Raw genomic sequence first — 19,995 nt, 5'->3', positions numbered from 1 at the left:
GTGGGTTGGGGAATTTAACGCCTGCTTTTTGCAGGCGTTAAAACCCAACCCGCAAAGGGACCTTGGTGCTAATTACGGCACCGCAAATTTGCGGTACCGTAATTAGCACCTTCCCCATTCCCATTATGCCCTATGGGGCAAAAATGGGAATGGGGAAGGGCAATGGTGGAAGGGGGAATTACCGCCCCACCAACCTTGGAGTAGGGCAGTAATTCCCTTTTCCGCCAAGGCGGTGCCGGTAATTTACCGGCATGGACCAAGGTGCTGATAGCACCTTGGTCCACCGCCGTCTGTGTAATGAGGCCCATTTTGTCTTAAACAACAAAGACAACTATTGGAATGAGAATATTGTGATGTAGCTTTGCGACATCGACGCTTTATTAATTTTCTGGAAAGGTACGGAATAGGATATGAAACACTTTTTTCTTTTTTTTTTAATAACAATGAAAATAACACCTATTAGCACAGTGCCTAGAAGCAATAGGAATCCACCATGAAGCGATTTTGACCAGTGTGATGTTATTGTTAACTTTTTGAAGAAGTTAAGGTTGCAATTCTTTCTGTCACTGACAACTGTGTGACTTGGACACCTGCATTTTTTTAATGATTGTCACTTAGGGGCTGTGGGTATGGGTCTCCAAGCTGATGAATGCACTCTTTCATTGTGTCTGTTGTTGGTTCCTAATGCCATCTGGACTTTTCACTTATCATATTTTAGCCCTAGTGACTGACATCTCCCTTTTTTCCCCTCATCTTAGGAGAATGCGCAAGACTGTGGAGGGGTGTCCGGAATATCTGCCTCGCTTTCACTGTTGCTCCTGTCACTCGGAGCTTCTGCTGATCTCCTGCGGTGACCCTGGCACAAAGGTTCGAGTGCCTGGTACAGAAGGAATGTGCTGCACAAGGGACAGTCTCTGCACTCCGAGGATAAATACGAGACATACTTCCAGCGTGAAAGGAAGGGCTACCCCAGGCCTGATACCCAAGAGTTTATCAGCTAACAGCCTGATTGGACACAATCCTAAAGGCCTTTTAAAAAAAAAGTTTTTATACAAGCTGCCTGCTCCTCTTTACCCATAGCCCTCCCCTTCCTGTGATGCTTCCGCTCTGTGCTATCGGCTGCTTGCTCCTCCCTAGCATCTGCCTGTGCATCCCTGTCCCCTACATGTGGATGCCTCCATTCCCTATCCTCTGCCTGTGCTTCCCTGTCCCCTACATGTGAATGCCTCCATTCCCTATCCTCTGCCTGTGCATCCCTGTCCCCTACATGTGGATGCCTCCATTCCCTATCCTCTGCCTGTGCATCCCTGTCCCCTACATGTGGATGCCTCCATTCCCTATCCTCTTCCTGTGCATCCCTGTCCCCTAAATGTGGATGCCTCCATTCCCTATCCTCTGCCTGTGCATCCCTGTCCCCTACATGTGGATGCCTCCATTCCCTATCCTCTGCCTGTGCATCCCTGTCCCCTACATGTGGATGCCTCCATTCCCTATCCTCTGCCTGTGCATCCCAGTCCCCTACATGTGGATGCCTCCATTCCCTATCCTCTGCCTGTGCATCCCTGTCCCCTACATGTGGATGCCTCCATTCCCTAACCTCTGCCTGTGCATCCCTGTCCCCTACATGTGGATGCCTCCATTCCCTATCCTCTGCCTGTGCATCCCTGTCCCCTACATGTGGATGCCTCCATTCCCTAACCTCTGCCTGTGCATCCCTGTCCCCTACATGTGGATGCCTCCATTCCCTGTCCTCTGCCTGTGCATCCATGTCCCCTACATGTGGATGCCTCCATTCCCTGTCCTCTGCCTGTGCATCCCTGTCCCCTACATGTGGATGCCTCCATTCCCTGTCCTCTGCCTGTGCATCCCTGTCCCCTACATGTGGATGCCTCCATTCCCTGTCCTCTGCCTGTGCATCCCTGTCCGCTACATGTGGATGCCTCCATTCCCTGTCCTCTGCCTGTGCATCCCTGTCCGCTACATGTGGATGCCTCCATTCCCTGTCCTCTGCCTGTGCATCCCTGTCCCCTACATGTGGATGCGCCCATTCCCTGTCCTCTGCCTGTGCATCCCGGTCCCCTACATGTGGATGCCTCCATTCCCTGTCCTCTGGCTGTGCATCCCGGTCCCCTACATGTGGATGCCCCCATTCCCTGTCCTCTGCCTGTGCATCCCTGTCCCCTACATGTGGATGCCCCCATTCCCTGTCCTCTGCCTGTGCATCCCTGTCCCCTACATGTGGATGCCTCCATTCCCTGTCCTCTGCCTGTGCATCCCTGTCCCCTACATGTGGATGCCTCCATTCCCTGTCCTCTGCCTGTGCATCCCTGTCCCCTACATGTGGATGCCTCCATTCCCTGTCCTCTGCCTGTGCATCCATGTCCCCTACATGTGGATGCCTCCATTCCCTGTCCTCTGCCTGTGCATCCATGTCCCCTACATGTGGATGCCTCCATTCCCTGTCCTCTGCCTGTGCATCCCTGTCCCCTACATGTGGATGCCTCCAGTCCCTGTCCTCTGCCTGTGCATCCCTGTCCCCTACATGTGGATGTGTCCATTCGCTGTCCTCTGCCTGCACCCCTTCATCATGTATCTGCGCCTCACTATCGTCTGTCTAACCGTACCCATTCCCCACCTCCTCTTTTTTTACTGCCCCCTCCTCCCAGTTCTGCCTTCCTCTCTATGTATATGCATCCCTCCAGTCTACATGCATGCTCCCCGTTGCAGCTGGCATCATGTGCATCGGACCATGCCCCTGCAGACTCAGTGGGAACCATTATCTATGCAATAACGTGTGCCCAGCGTGCCCAGCCCTGGGGGGCTTTCCTGGCCTGAAGAACTACTCGATGGGAAATAAGTGCTCGCCTGCCTTGTGCTACTTGTGCCCCCAGATTCGGAGACACGATGGGGCCACACGCATTATACATGGAGGCCACCTTCTATGTGGGCCATGGGCAGTCCTCATGCATGGCACGCAGAATGAATGCGAGTAGGTGAAGGGCCAGCCTTTGCTAGTCTCAGACCCCTTGTTTCCAGCACATGCCCTTCACATGATTGCTTCATACAGCCTCAGGCTTTCTTTAAAATGACTCATGTTTGGGATGGTGATTTATGTGGAGAAGACCTGCCCAAGGAGTACTTTTCCATCCTTCATCACACGCCGTAGTAAAGGCTGATAAGAGGAGCCGGAGTCCGAGAATTATAGTGGGGGTTCTGCTCCAGCAACTTGGGTCGCCACGTGCCATAGTGTTTACCCCCTGGATAGCACTGTACTGTATTATTGTTCCCAGCCTGCTTCACTCATCTCTCGCATGAACAGAATGTTTCTAACCACTCAAGAGTTTGCAACCTCTGCTCAAGTCTTTGCAGTCTTGTGAAGGCTCAAGATGTTTCAGCTTTCTCCAGCTCAAGTCTTTGTAACCTTCTGAGGCTCAAGACTTTGCAACATTATCATGTTCAAGACTTTCCAACCTTTTCTGGCTCAAATCTTTGCAACGCACTCAAGTTCAGTACTTTTTAACCTTTTATTGCTCAAGAATTTGCAACTTACCCTGGCTTAAGACTTTTCAACAGTCTCAAGTTTACGGCTTTGCAATATTTTCTGACACAAAGCTTTCAACCTCTGTCTATAGACTTTGCAACATTCTCAAGTTTACGGCTTTGCAACCCTTTCTGTCTCAAGATTTAGCAACATTTTCTCACTCAAAGCTTTCAACTTTCTCTAGCTGTAGACTTTGCAACATTCTCGAATTTCCGACTTTTCAACCTTTTCTCACTCAAAGCTTTGCAACCCCCAATAATTTGCAAGATTCTCAAGTTCAATACATTGCAGCATTCACTTGCTCAAGATTGTATCAATTTCGTTTTCTTAAAAAAGCAAAGATCAGAACAGCATTTTTCTTACTGAAGAGAACTTTCTTGACTTGTGCTAAAGGGGCGCCCTACAGTTCTGATGAGGGTGAGCTTTCATGGGGATGTGTGGAAGGGCATGTCTGCGGGTTCAGAAGTCTGCATGTGCCATTTCCTGGGTATAATTGGACAGTGGAAAATGTTTTATGGGCGTGCCTACTCAAGGAGATTGTAAAAAGATCTGCTTTGCTACAAGGAGCTGTGTGAGTTGTATTTAAGCAGTGAGACATATGTTTGAACTCAATCTCAGAAGATCAGAACCTCTATGAGAAATTCAGAAGACAACACAGCTCAAACTCTGAAGCATGCGAATCAGCAAGACAGCATACGTTGTTTTGTAATAAACTCTCGTTATCAATTACCACAATAAAATCAGTTAACATTGTACTTCGGGCTGCTCTGCGTGGATGGATTTGGCAGATTAATGGCCTGACTGGAAGCTCTTTTGGAGCTGGTATAGTTCCCTGGCCGTAGCATTACCCTGCCTCTTGCTTGACAGGTAACTGAGCTACAGATCCTGTTGTCTGTTTTTCTTTGTTCACCCTGAGCTTGTAGCTGCTGGCTAGGTACCACCGCACAGCCAGACCCATTATTTCTGGGGATACATGTGTAGAGGGCTTACTATGGAGGGAGCAGCGAAACAAGTAAAAGCAAATTTCAAGATGAGACCCGATCATTATTTGTGGGCAAAACGTCTGCAAGAAGGTATGTTTGCAGCAATGATGTTCACTTTTTCTGCATTTTCTTTTACAGGGTATCTTTGTTTCATCCAACACTCCTCCTTTGTCTTCTCCTTCTAGCTGACTTTTTTAATTCACCTAGTCTGTCGTTCCCAATCCAGGGAAAGACAGGCGCCCCAACCTTAACAGTGAAAATGGAGAATTTGGAAAGTGTACGGCAAGCCCCTGAAAAAGCTCTGTACCAAACTTCCACCTTCAACTGCATTCCCGGTGTCAGATCTCAACCTTTTAGGATCAGATCCACAATACCTACTCTCTCCTGCAGAACAAGCATGATCACTCCTACACTTTGTCTTTGGAAGGAGCTCTGTTCCTACCTGCCTACTTCATTTCCTAATATCCTAACATCCCTTTATGCCTACTCAAGATAACAATAGAGGTTCCTATGATCTCAAACTGCAGCACATGACCCAGAAAATCTCGATGTGTTATGTTATGTTGTGTTAATTCCCACTTGTATTGCGCATATCCCCTCATTTGAGGAACCTCGCAAGAAACGTGCATCTGGGCGCAGATGAACTGAAGAGGAGCATAAGACAGAAAGTACTACTGAAAAGGGTAGGATTTGAATTTTTTCTAAACCGCAAAAAGGAATCCAGATTTCGAATGTCCAGTGGAAGCCGACTGCATATTTTAGGACCCAGTAATGAAAAGCGTCTGTTGCCCTGCGAATGGAAGCATGAACTGGGAACAAGGGCATTGCCTCCATGCTCACGCTTTTGGATCTTTCGGCTGCCTTCGACCTGGTTGACCATTCTTTACTGTTCGACAGGTTGGAGGCGGTTGCTAACTTATGCAGCTGTAGAACGCTGGACTGCCTCCTTTCTCAACAACAGACAAAGCAGGGTTTTCTTGGGGGAAGTAGAGGCATCTCCAGTTGCCGTTGATTTTGGCGTACCGCAGGGGGCCTGTATCTCCCCTTGCCTTTAAAATATTTTTATGGTGCCTTTCTTTATTCTGTTGGAGGAGGGCATCATGTTCACCAATTACGCTGACGACACTCAGTGTGTCATCCCTGTGACAGGTACTCATTCCAGTGATGAGGCTGAATAGAACAGAGTATAGATTGTTATTGAGAACTGGATGGTCAAGAACAACTTGGCCCTGAATAAGGGCAAGACGTTACTCCTGATTGTGGGCTCCCAGTTGATCTGTTCCAAATTAGGTCCTTTGTACGCAAGTTTCCATCTCAATGATGGCAAAATAATCCCCTTAAAGAAGGATAAAAACACTGGGTGTAGTTCTCGATCAACAACTTACCATGAAGGCCCATGTGAGGGTATTGTGTCATCAGCAGTCTACCATATTAAACTCTTAGCCCTCCTTAGGCCCTTCATTAGTCAGGCCAATGCCGAGACTATATCGAGAGCAATTATTGGTGCAGAAATCAATTATTGCTGCAGCCTGTTGGCGGGCATTAGCAAAACAGAGGTAAAAAGACTCCAGGTCATCCAGAATTGGGCCGTTAGGGTTGTGATGGGGCTCTCCCGCTGTGACCATGTTTCCACCACTAGAAGAGGGCTTCGCTGGCTCCCAGTGGAGGCCTGGGTGCACTATCGTCTTCTAGTGACCACCTTTAAGTGCATTCAGGGCACTATGCCCAGCTATCTGCAACACTTATAGTTCAGAAAACCCAAAGTAGATCCTTCAGATCAAGCCACCAGAAACTCCTTTCTATTCACAGATGTTGAACTAGAAAGGCAGAAAGGGGTGCATTCTACATTTTAGCATCTAAGGCTTGGAATGACCCCCCGCCCCCTGGATCTCAGGGGGCAGCCTAACCTGGCAATGTGATCTTGTGGGACGATACAGAGACATTTCCATACAAAGAAATGTTGGAGCTTGCTTAAGGATGCACTTAAAATGAAGACAAAGGAGTTTGAAGTTGATCCTTTGCTGAATTGGCAGCCAATGTCTATGGTACATAGACACGGAAGCAGATGTAGAAAGATGAATAATCAGCCGCACAGTGGCATTTTGAATCAGTTGAAGTTTAAACAACAATGTTTTACACCTAGTTGCATTAGGAGCATTGGAATAGTCTAAATGGGAGTTTATTAATGCGCCCACTTCAAGAGAGTGGAGTTCTCTGGGGGCTAGTTGAAGAGCCCTTTCTAAGCAGCTGGAGCCAGAAGAAAGAAGCTCTGGAAAGTTCAGAGACTTTCGTTGTAGGAGGCATGTCTGCATCCGAAATGAACCCCAAATTCTTCACTTTGCTGGCAAATGAGATGGGAAGGCCAAAGAGAAGCAGTGGCGAAGATGTGCGTACCATGTATTTAAGTAGATAGGTGGGGCCTACTATCATGACCTTGGTTTTACAAGGATTCAGTTGGAGGCCATTCACAGTCGCCCATTGCTGAACTATATTATAGCAATCGTCTAACTCAAAAGCGTTCTCAGGGGGACAAGCTGCTTTAGTATAGATTTGCATACTATCAGCATAAGAGTGACATTTGAGCTGAAAAGCATGCAGAGGAGTTGAAGATAAATGTTAAACAGAGGGGATAAGGGAGATGCCGGAGGCACAATGCAATTGATACGAGATGGGTCAGGTGTGTGTGGTTCCATCTTCATAGTTGACAAAATAATCCATTCCACTCTGTAGGTGCTAATCTAGTCATGCTTTTTTTTGCATTCTGGGAATTGTACTCCGATTTTTATAATGGTAAAAACAGAACTGCAAGTCCCAGAATTCAAAGAAAAAAAACAGGACTGGATAAGCACTTACAAATTGGAATGGATCATGTTGGCAACTCTGCATCTTTATCAATTGATATCTCTGAGCGAGAAAACATTTCAACCAGTCTAATGAGGAGCTTCTCATAAAGGTCTTGATTCCAAATATTAAGATAGTATGATCCACAATGTCAAATGCTGCAAATAGATCAAGCATGACCAGCAAGGACAAATGTCCAGCATCGGCTGCGGCCAAAATGCATCCCACACCACGACCAATGCAAATTCAGTACTATGTTTAGAGCAAAAGCTGAATTGACATATGTCTAAGAAGCTTTTGTTTGATCAAGGAATTCCTGGTGTTGGATCCTTGACGATGTTTCCAGTATTTTGGCTAGCAAGGCTGTGCAGACCCTTAGTGATTTACAGGAAGCAATGAGGAAATGTACTAGTGGCAAGAAAACACAGTTTTAATGCAAGTTACAGCAAAAGACAGAGCGGCCAGGAGGTCAGTCTCGTAAAACAGGAAGACTGTGGGACTCTCAACATGCCCACATTACATTACAGTATGTAAGGAAGAAAACCACATGATTAACATACAATACAAAATATCAGGTGTATTACAATTCCCACATCCGCATTGGCTATCACCTATATGAGTATCTAAACACTATATATGTTCTGGCGTTTCATTGGTTAGTACAATCCTAGTGACGTAGTGACTGCATCCCCCTGCAGATGCCCTAATTGCATTTTCAGCAGCAAATGTGAAACCACCTGTAGCAACAAACTTGAAACAGTGAGCTTCTCTCCCATGGGACCAGTCATCTGTGTTGCAACATCTCATTGTCAGGCCTTGCAGCTCCTCAAACAGTAAGATACGTTTGTGACTATATTAGTGTAACATATTGCTCTCTATGGCACGCAGTCTTCTGACCAAGACCTCAAATCTCTTGGGAAGCAGGTAGCCCCATGAGAAGTGTAGCTAAGGCACCTGCTCTTGAGGAATTAATTCCCATATGTGTGTGTGTTTGGACGCCACCCTACCATGTGCCCAGCAGTCCTACACTAGATAAAGGGCAATAGAAATACAGCCTTGGCTAATGTTTTTGGTATTATTTCTACATGAGGTCTTTGTTCACACAAGAAGAAATGCCCTTTAGTGATTCTCGTGTATATCTGCTTTGTGCCAAGGACAGAAACTATCACTCTGCATGAGGCTCGATGTTGTGGGAACAGCTTTTTGAAAGAAACAGGCCCCAATTCCTAAGACAATAGCAAGTGCATGTCCTGCCCCTCCACCACATTTCTGGCATCATTGCTTTCTCTGAATCGGAGCAAGACTGTGATTTGATTTTAGTAAATGACAGAACATTCAGAAATGGAGCTAGTGTTGTGGATGGCAACACCTATAACGTTAATGTCAGTAAGTACTTCCAAAACACTAGACAGCAAGCACTGCCATTTTAGTGTTAAACATTAGGCGTAATGTGACCGAATGGTATTCTTTATGGTGTTTAAGAATGATAATGAAAATGCCCTCAGGGTCTGGTACAACAAAATGGCCTACCCTTGGCCAGCTTGTCTGAGCTCCTCATGTGGGTAAAATCCACAGAGCCTGTACTTCCTGTTACAATTGGTGTGTTTATAGAGCATCCCTATCTCTGCATTCCCCCCTCTAGTCGATTTATCAACTACTTGACTCTTATCTAATCAAAAGGATCAACTGGCACCCACACCTTCCTGACATTTCTAGGACCTCCGTTATACTCTTCCAGGTTGCATGGCAAGAAAAAGCAATCCCCATCTCCTGCACAATAAACGTATGTCTCTATTTAATCCTCAGTATAGTGTGGATGGTTAAAAAACTGTGCCTGGTTTGCCCAAATGGGAGTTCCACCCTAGACATGCAAAGCTTGTCAGAGTTGAGTTGACCAATACTCCCTGCTTGTGTTTCCCCTTTCACCCCAAAGTCTGCTCCCTTGCTTTCTGGAACCTTTAGTATCAGCTTATTTGCAGTCACCTCCTCGGTCAAACCCTTTATTTTCGCATAGGTATTCTCATATATAGAAGTAACAGCTCCAACCCACTGTAAGTTTACTGTGTGCCCCTGGACCATTCCTCATACCTTGCATAAAGCTGGGTGCACTAGGCATGGTGCCTCCTTTAGTGTTATTTCTCTTGGTATACACAGTCTGGGTGTGGCTGTCATATGAGTATCAATGAGCAAACAAAACAGGGCTAGCTCAATTTCTCCCTTCCAACCACTCTCATATGCCTGTTCCACCAATTGTCATCGGCATGGTGATGCACATCACTAGATCTATCTAGTAAAACATTTGGGTTAGTGGTATTCCTCGTTACTCTAATCATAGAGACACTAATTGTATTGCCATTATACCTCCTCCCCCTAAAAAAACCTTGATCATAAAAAAAGAAAGGGATAGGAGACAAAAGAACAAAACAAAGCAGGGCATAAATCTGTTCATTAGATTTTGATCTTCTTGCCCCTGAGATGAACCTCTGTCCTTGTGCCTAAATGGCTGTATTACATTCATAGAGGTGGAAATGCCACTACTCCCCATTTTCTCCATTCACCCTACTTCTGCTGCTATGTAGGGGAAGTGTTACAAGGGGAGCAGATGTTCCTTTGGATGTCGAGTAGGTATATCAATGGCCGCCATATATTATCTCGAAAGGTCCATCGAAGGTTGGTACTTTCCACTTTCTCACAAAGTTGTGGATGAAAACCATGTCGCCGGGAAGAAAGTGTTCTTGTGAAAAGGCATGTTGCTGCTGTGATGAGGTGCCGGTAGGGGTGGTGTGAGCTTGTGATGCTGTGGTCCATGCTGGTGAGATATAAACCTGACAGATTTGTTAAGTTCCCTAACATATCCTTGAACTTCCTCGCCCAGAACCTGTGCAGATTTGTGTGCATCAGAGGCTCTGCGTGCAGATGTGAGAGGGGTGTGCAGCCTCCAGCCTGTCACTATCTCATGTGTAGTGAGGTGATGATCTGAACCTAGACTTTTCACAGCGCAAAACAGGCGAGGGGATAAACAGTGCTACCAGGAGTGTTTCAATGTAGCACACACTTAACCTACCTTTTGCTTCAAAAGGCCGTTCAACCTCCCTACAATCCAGTTGGCTTGGTGTGGTAGACTGTACATAATTTGTGTTATATTCCCAGCATTGATGAGATTTTTCTGAACATGTCATTTCAGAAGTGGGCCCCATTGTCAGTTCTCATATGCCCCATCAAGGAAACACTTTGTGCACCAAAACATGGCTGCGCATTTGGCATCAGGGTTGACACAGGGGCCCACCTCAATTCATTGTGACAAAGGACAAACCACAATGATAGTTACTGCACCTGTTAACCATGTCGACATAGTCAATGTGGAGGTGTCAGAAAGGTCCGGTTGGGCAGGGGGGATTGTTGCTTTGAGTGTCTTAAGTGTGCACCCCATAGTGTACTGTTGACAGATAATGCAGTTTGCTATAAAATTATAGTATCTCTTGGAGGATTGGAATAAACCATTCTTCCTGTAAGTCTGCAGCAATACACTCCTTGGATGTGTGTGATGGGAAATGCAGTTGGTCATGGGCGATGGTAAGCAATGCTAAGGGCATTACTGAATTATTTTGTTGCCAAATGAGATCAGTAGGAGAAAGGGAACACCCTCTTTTTATCTAGAATTATTTTTCTTCTTCAGCTGCTTGCGCTTGTAACTCGATAAGCTGAGCTACGGAAAGGGCATTGTAAAGTGTTGTTGTCCACCTGCTCTAGGTACAGTTCAAGGAATGTGTATTTCGTGTCATCTGGCATGTTTAGGTACGCTGCTTCCTTGGTGGCAGACTCTGCCACACTATTGCCCCGGGAAATGGGGTCTTTGTTGTTTGTATGAGCTGTGCATTTCACCACTGCTACTGCCATGGGGAGGGCTAATGCATCTATAAGCCTAGACAGTAGCGCTGCATGTTGTACCGGTGTGCTGTCGTATTTTTTAAGACCTTCCGGCACCATCTTGGGACAACTGAATGTATTGTGGTAGTGGTGTAAGCTGAGTCACAGTAAATGGTGGTGGGAAATCCCAGAGATAATTCTAATGCTCTTATTAGGGTCACAAGTTCTGATGCTTGCGGAGAATAACATGGGCACGGGGGCACTCTTGCCAACACCATGTACTATCCTTACTCCCCATGTACTGCCCATACTGCATACCCATTACCACTGACGTGGTACTCCTGACATCTTCATTATGGTCAATGATTGAGGAACTGTCAACAAAAAGCACTGTGGCTTCCCCTAGTGCATCTTCCTTAATGTGCCCTGGTTCATCTGTGCAGTCCTCGTAGGTAGCACAATTGTATACACCAGATTGTTTGCTTGTACTGGCTCTACAACAAATATTGCTGGGTTGACAATGTGACATCTTGCAATGTGATGGAGGGATTTGATAGGAGGACTTCATATCCCGACGCCCGCTTGGTGGTGAGTGTGCTCTTTTATTTCTCTAGTATTGCAAACGCTTCTTGCTCATAGAGTTAATGGGCAACCCATTATAATGGTGGATGATTTCTGTATCGCAAACAGTGCTCCTACCAGAGCCTGTTCACACGGAAAGTGTCCCTGCATCACTGGGTCCAGGAGACCACTGTAATAGGCCAGAGGTGTGTGTCCCAGTGACGTCTTGTGCATGAGGACAGCCATCATCACTTGACAATTGGAGTGAGAGAATGGAAAAAATTGCTTTTTATAATCTGGTGTTGCAAAAACAGGGCATTACTAATTGCCCTTTTAAGCTCCTGAAATGACTCGAGCATCTGGTCCATGTGTGGTTATTTTAGCCCTTGCAGTAGGGGTTTGATATATGTTGACTAGTCGAATATCCATGCTCAACAATAGTTAGACAAACCCAGAAACTGTTGCATCTGCTTAACCGTGGTTGCCTGTGGCATGTTCTGCACTTTGGTAACCCTTTCCGGAGTGGTCTTTCTCCCTGCTGATGATAGTATATGTCCTAGATACACAACTTCATGCTGACAATACTCCAGTTTATTCCTGTCCACCTTATAACCCTTCTCCGCCAATAAAGTCAGAAGCTCTAATGAATTCTCCATGCATTGTTCTTCTGATGTACTGCAAACCAGGTGTTCATCCATCTACTGAATTACTACGCTTTGTGTGTGCAAGTTTCCCAGATCTATTTGCAATGCTCTATCAAAATTTCTTGGGTATTTGCAATACCCCTCGGGCAAACGAGTGTGCTTGTACCTGTGGCCCCGATAACTGAACGCTGTGAGGTACTGACAGGGTGTAATGGGATTGAGAAGAATGCATTTTTCACGTCTATTACAGTGAAGCATGTAATGTCTGTGGGTATATTACATAAAATGCTGGCTGGGTTGGGAACAACTGAGAATTCTGCCACTACAATCTTATTCAAAGGGCATAAGTCCTGGACTATCCTCCAAGAGGACCCTTTTGCTGTTTTCACAGGATAGATAGCCGTGTTGTATGGGGATTCTGATGGCTGTATTTTATGCTGCTGCCACAGTGCCTCTAGGGTGGAGAAAATCCCTTCCTCTGCCTCTTTTAACATGGGATACTGTTTCACATGGGGCAAAACTGGGCGTGGTTTCAATTTAATGCACACCGCCACTAGGCTTTTGACAACCCTACGTCATGTGGCCTATTGGTCCACAGCTCTATGGGAAAACTTTCCAAATCTTCCTGTAAATGTGGTAATACCATGTTGGTGGGGAGCACAGTGTGCAGCACTACTCTGTGTTCTATTACTACCTGGCATGGTATGGAAATTTCATATATCATTTCCCTCTCATCCTCTGTGTCTTCAAATAGCCATTCATCAGACACGTTCTTAAATGGCTGTGTTGGATCAATGCACAAACACTGTGCACCATTCTAGGTCTTTATTGTCCAGACCAGACAGGATTACCATGTCTGCTTTAGTGCTTGCAAATATATTTTAAAAATAATGCCCCATGCCCACTCCTGCTGGACAGCTAGTTGAAAGAGAAACTCTGCAGGTACATGTATAACCTTGTCCTTAATCCCTGGAACCCACCCTAGCACAACCGTTACCCCATAGAGGAACAAATATGGGTGGAGCGGCACACCTCACAGTGCACTATGGGAACAGAGTGCTTGTATTACTATAGCTGTTGTAGTAGGGTACATACCGGGTGTGGAGCATACTATGCCTTCCTCGGAAAATTAGATGGTCATGTTCAACTTGCTCATTAGGTCTCTACCCAAGAGATTAGTTGGGGACTCTCGTAAATACAGCAAGGGTTAAATTGGCTTTGCAAAACCACCCAAATTACACAGGACGAATGGCATTTGCCTTTCATAAAATCAACACGCACACAAAATGATATTTTCTTCTAATAGTGTTTTTGAAAATGTTAAAAGGTGTACATGTTTTGAACTCCAAGAACCAACACAAATGTTTTCCCTGGAACTTGCAGTACCGAAATGTGACATTACACCTTTAGTTGTCTGTTATTTTTCATCAGGTTATTATAGTGCAATGGTGAAGTATCTGGTCTGCAAGCCTGGCGACTGTGGTTCGACCCCCGAGATCGGCTTTAATTCATAAATTCAAAGAGGACATTCACTGTTTCTCATTTTAGCTGGGGGGGGGGGACTGAGTCCACCCTTTGAAAAAAGTGGGTGGACTCTGTCCAACCGCGTGTACCCTCGACTTGAGCCCTGATGCTCATTCAACCGAGGTAGACAAAGAGGACTGTTCCCATCGAACCAGATAAGAAAATATACAAGTGCTGCCCATGAACTACTAACTGAATGCCCTCTCCTGGGCTTAGGTAAACAGAGATGACAACATTAGAGAACACTTCGTACCTCCATTTTCATTCCCATTGCCTTCAAAAGGTCCACTCAGCCTGGTAACCATCCAGGGTCCCAGGGCTGGGAGGACACATTCTGCCCAATCCAGAGTCACCTTTCACGTCCGGTTATAATTTGTTGCAAAGGCCAATGGTCTCTCTGCGACCCTGCAACATTGTATACTGACACTAATAGAGGTGGCCCTAGGAGGAGCCAGTAGATATGGCTATACAATAGTAGAAATAACCCTTATAGCTCCTAAATGTAGCTCACCCAAACTGGCCAATGTGAATGTCTGATAGATTTCCCGGGATGGATCCTGGATTTGTGACGTCACACCAGTATAAAGCCATGTGACACATGCTTAGAAGACGAGAGCTCCGGAGGATACTTGTTTTTCTAGTGTGATCCCTGTCATTTTTGTCTGCGAAATAAAAGACAGCGGGCCTCATTACAATGAGGGTGGCCCCGGAATGAACGGTGCCGGTAAGGGACCGGCACTGTTAATTCCGGGCCGCCACATTACGAGGTCTGTAGCGGGTCCCGCCCTGGGCGCCTGGCCAGACCAGACGTGCAGAGCAGGGCCCACTAGCAGTCCAGGATGCTAACAACGGGCCCGTCATTAAAGGGCCCGCTGTTAGCATCCTCCCCATTCCCATTGAGCCCTATGGGGGTTCAAATGGGAATGGGGATGTACCAGGTCCGGGTTCCGAGAATGGGAATTACCGGGCCCGCTAAAGTCGGCATTGTCCGGTAATTCCCTATTTTTAGGACCCAGACCCGCTACCCGGTTTGTGGGAAGCCATGCCTGTTAAAAACAGCATGGTTACCTCCAAACTCCTAATGAGGACCAGTAACTTTCCCCTATGGCTGAGTATTTCGTTCTTGTTGCAGAGAGGTTTTGATGGGCCCAAGTGTTCTCTGCTGATAATTGGGGTGACTGCTAGAGAGCCCGGTCACATCTATACAATAGGTAACAAGTAGTGACATCCAATTTGTTCATTTGACTCTCACAATGTATTTTTACTGTTAACAGCAAGTGCAAGCCAGAAAACGTCAGGTGCCAGGAACTCCCAGGAACTTGCCATTGTCTAATATCTCTAGGTAAATGCCAGAGTACATTTTTTGACCAATATTCTAGCCAGGTGCTGTGGTTCAGTATATAGCTCTCAACTCACACGCTTTTGATGGGTGTCACCAGCCTAAAACCGCTGACTCAGCCGCCAAGCGTCCTGCACTCCCATTCACTTCAGTGGGCTCTCATCTGCCAAAAAACAAAATAGAGTGCGTTCTCACCCACCTTGGTGACAAAAAAGGTTGAGAGCGATGAGAACGGCAAGATTGGTTTGTATTTGTATTTTATTTATTTATATAGCGCACAAGGCCCGAGGGCAACCTTTGTTTGTTTGAACATGAGCCATGCCGAGGTACCTGCTACTAGGAGCCCTCTAGAAACTGTGAAATGTAATTCATTTATCCCCCGCCCAACTAAAAAAGGTTCAACCGATGTACAAACATGCCCTTAATTTATGTTATATTGCAGAACCGGGCGATTAAACCAAGCAGAATTGAAAAAAAAGAGTCTGTTCAAGCACAATGAGTTAATTTCATTCGGTTTCCCGTGACGTTTTAGGCGGGATAAACAAGGACTTAAAAGAAAACGAATGACACATCTGTGAAATGTACGCTTTAATTGGTTTATATAACAATGACAATACAGGCATCGTCGGGTGAATCTGGACTATTCGTAAATGGTAGACACGCCCACGAATCACAGCAGAACGGAGCGCACACTAATGGCGGAATCACGCGCAGCATCATGGCGGCCACCACATGAAAGATACGAACTCTGAAAACAGGCTTCCGGGATTAGGAAACTAGGGCCGTCAACTCCGATTCCGAGAAGCCGTAAATGAACCCTGTTCCTGGCTGCACTGTGACTCGGCCTTGTAACGGTACCCCAAGGGGCAAGGTCTCACCCAAGTGCGGTTGCCAGCCTCGGCAGCCAGATGGTTCAAATTAGCCCCATTGGGACCTTGTTAATTCTGTCTGGAGTGCGTGGAGAGGTCTGGGAATAGGCCGCTGGTTGAAGGCATCTAGGACTGAGGCCTTCTCTCTTGAGTGAGGCAGGTGCGCATACCAACGGTCGGGCAGAGAGAGAAACCCTATTAAAATAATGTGTTGTAACCCAGGTAAGAGAGGAATGCCAGAGCCGTCCCGGAAAAGAACAGCAACGCGTTTCCCGTCACTCCTTCGCTGCACACATACCATTGGTCTCTTAGGGCGGCATCGAATACAGACAAACCCCCTCCTCCTTCTCAAGGTCCTCTCCTCCGCACTTTCAAAAGGCCGCAGGCCGCCGCCTCCACGCTGCACAGCAACCAAACACCTGTTGGACATTCTCCCTTCACAAACATCTTCTCTCTTGCAGTTTGTGTCTTGTCTCAACTCTCAATCTCTCTTGTGCAACGGCCATCTCATCAAGACTTTGTGAATCATGTCTATCACACAGAGCAATCTGTTGCACAACTATTGCACTCTACTAGAGGCTACAACACACCACATGAAAATGGGATGTGCCCCTTAATTTTCCATTATAGGCCTGTGAAATGCGCTGTAAAGAAATATTTCTCGGTTAAAACTTGAATTCACAGAGTTGATTTTATTGTCACCAACCGCATGTAATCGTTGGTACATATGAGGCAGACCTAGAATCTAGCGTGTTCCATGTTTTGAAAGCACGTTGTCTGGAATCCTTATTTTACTGTGTTTCTGGGGGTTACTTTTCTTCTCCCAATCATGGCGGCCATGTTGGGTTATATTTTATCTATTGTCTAGTAGTTAAAACAGGTAGTTACTCTCTTATGTTTATCCCTATGTTTTGAAGATAACAGGACAAAGGTCCCTAGAGATCATTAGCATTTTCAAGTATCACACAATTTGAAAAGGTGGAGAAGCTAGAAACCGTTGCACCCGAGTATGCAGTCTACAACTAGATCACCGCACCACAGCTCATCCAGTGGTAGTTTCAGTGGTGTAACCTAATAATATAATTCCCAGGAATGGGAACGTGGCTGGTAAAACGTTGCAATATGTAGGGCAATATCAACAGTTCAGTCATTTTTTGTTTGGGCTATTAGGTGGCGCTTTAGCACCACCTAAAAGGCGAAACTATTGCATTAGAGTACAGATAGGGAGACAGTGGGCCTCATTATGACCCTGCTGGTCCGGAAACAACGGTAGCGGTAAATCCGCCGTCACCATTGTTTCCAGACAGGCTGATTCCGAGTTCTGCAGGCGGGAGGTGTCACTCCCACCAGGTCTGACTTGGCGGGAGTAACGCCACCCACCTACAGGCAGAAATGGAAACACTGGCTACATCATAGACGGAACCAGTGTTTCCATTGTCCCCATCCCCATGGAGTCCTAAGGGACTCCATGGGAATGGGGATTTACAGAATTCTGCCTCTGGAATAACCGGGTCACCGGGGTTGTAATGCCCCGGTGATTCTGGCAATCATGGAGGCGGAATGGTATTTTGGTCCGGCAGCAGCCTGCCGGTTTTTCCGGTTCGGCTACCACCGGACTCGTAATGAGGCCCATTGGCATATGACGAGGGACACAAAGCTCATAGTTGTTATTTGCCCACCAATTGACTGCCCATAGCCATGCTATTCCCTAAAACTATTCACATCCAGTTCCTGCCCCTCCCTGCCCAAAACACCACCTCATGGGATCTTTTTGAGCTTGCTTCAATCAAGCCTTAACATCTAACTTTGCACTCATTTTTTTTATGCCAGTGTTTTTACAAAGCAGTCTTCAGAGAGTTAATGACTTAATTGGAGCTGTAAACGCACTACTGGTGTAATAAAAATGTCTCAACCAGGTCTACCTTCATCCACTCAATTTGTAAGCACTATGGGCATCATTACACGGTAGGCGGTGAACCATGGCGCAATTAGCGCCATGGTTCATGCCGGTAAAATACCGGCACCGCCTTGGTGGAAAGGGGAATTACCGCCCCATTCCAAGGTTGGAGGGGCGGTAATTCCCCCTTCCACCATTGCCCTTCCCCATTCTCATTTTTGCCCCATAGGGCATACTGGGAATGGTGAAACCGCAAATTGCGGTACCATAATTAGCTCCCTGGGTCCCTTTGCGGGTTGGTTTTTAACGCCTGCAAAAAGCAGGCGTTAAAATCCCCAACCCGCAAAGGGACCTCGTAGTAAGGCGGTAAGGATTTACCGGTACCGGTAAAATACCGGTACCGGTAAACCCTTACCGCCTACCGTGTAATGAGGCCCTATGTGTGTCTTTTACTGAAGTCCTGTTAAAAGGAAGCCTGGGCAAAGCCAACAGTTTGGCTTGCATATAAGTATTAGGCATTTAGCAGACACTGCTATTAGATGCCCAAGTACACACACCATTTTGCACCTACTAACATCAATGGCCAGTTAATACCACTAAGGTAGTGTCTATCAAGTGAATTTGCCATGCCTACGCAAAAGCCCAAACTGTTGGCATTGCCAATGCTTGTTGATAGATGCTACCAGGCCAAGTGTTTACAATAGGGCAATACTCGCCAATGCCATGGTCTCAAGTAGATCTCTGAAAATCACATCATCACTCTGCTTGGCAAGGGAGAGACACAACCCAACCCTAGGAATAGGAAAGTAGGGGTTGAGTCTTTTGGATCCTCTAATCAGAATGACTGGAGATGCATCAGAGGGTGAGCCTACTGAAACCAATGCAGGCCTATTTTGAGAGCATGGTGCAGGATTTCTGAGAAGATGATATCCTTTTGAAATCATTGAAGCTAAAGCATTTTAAGCAAGTGATGCAGTTTGCTATGTGGGCACTGCCATTGAAGTCAATGGAGGTGAATCTTTTTTTAAACATTTTTAGAACAGTGATGCAGGTTTACTGCAAGGTTGGTGCCACTGAAGAACATTGGCAGTGGAGCATTTTTGGAAGGGGGATGAACATTTTCTTGGACAGCGATCGCGTATGAGAGAAGAATTTAAATTCCTAAGAGGGCGACACCTTCCAAATGAGGGTGAATGGATAGATATGGGCAAAGGTGTACAATTGCAAATAGTTCTGTTGTGTTCCTGTTAGGCCCAACGACCAAAGTTGTGAGGTGGGTGCAGCCTTCCTTTAGCTATTTAGATTTTTCGCTCCTGATTTAGTCAGTTCCTGAATTCTACCCTGCAGAGGCTGGTCAACATGGGCCTGACTGCGGAGCAATAGTGATGTGCACCCTAAAATCTCAAAGTGCCTCCCTTGGCCGACAGGCTTCATACTTTTTAGTGGTTCCGCTTTTGGCTGTAGTAAGGGTGCTGCATGGTTGCGACTCATCCAAAATTCACGTAACAAAAACAAACAGGGCCTGTTTCCCCAAACGTGTGAGGCAAAAGATGCTGTCTATGACCTCAAAAGGAGTGGTTTCTCTCTGCCTAGCTTCACTGATCGAATAGGCATACCTTTTCATACGAAGAAGCCACCAAGTGTTGCCCATCAACTATGAATGGAAGTCACTTGGTCCTGAGTGTCCAAGACCCAGGACATTCCAGTTAAAATGGATGGATATGTTTGTTTGGCTCTGACCATCTTTGGGAGGTGAGAAGAGAGGGTCATACCATGTATACCTAAATTGGGCTCATTGGGGAAGATAAGGGAGGGCCATATAGGGGGCCAGCAGGTGGCATTACAAAGATGTGCTCCATTATAAAAGTGAGTGCTTAACAAGTGATAAATAATAATATCAATACCCACTAATAACACTTCAACTTGATC

At 46.2% G+C, this 19,995-nt stretch overlaps 1 protein-coding gene across 6 annotated transcripts in view; it reads left to right on the top strand.

Moving 5' to 3' along the window:
- Positions 1 to 4,296, top strand: part of CACNA2D4 (calcium voltage-gated channel auxiliary subunit alpha2delta 4) — a 1,390,363-nt gene extending 1,386,067 nt beyond the window's left edge. For all 6 annotated transcript variants that reach the window (XM_069628636.1, XM_069628639.1, XM_069628635.1 and 3 more), the window contains one exon: positions 759 to 4,296. In XM_069628636.1, coding sequence (XP_069484737.1) covers positions 759 to 854 — 96 coding nt within the window. In that variant the 3' untranslated portion in view covers positions 855 to 4,296. The remainder of the gene's footprint in view (positions 1 to 758) is intronic.
- The last annotated feature ends 15,699 nt before the right edge of the window (positions 4,297 to 19,995 follow it).

The sequence above is a fragment of the Ambystoma mexicanum genome, chromosome 12 (assembly GCF_040938575.1).
Source record: "Ambystoma mexicanum isolate Mex_15411 chromosome 12, UKY_AmexF1_1, whole genome shotgun sequence".
Lineage (NCBI taxonomy): Eukaryota > Metazoa > Chordata > Amphibia > Caudata > Ambystomatidae > Ambystoma > Ambystoma mexicanum.
This window is presented reverse-complemented; position numbering and strand designations above follow the sequence as displayed.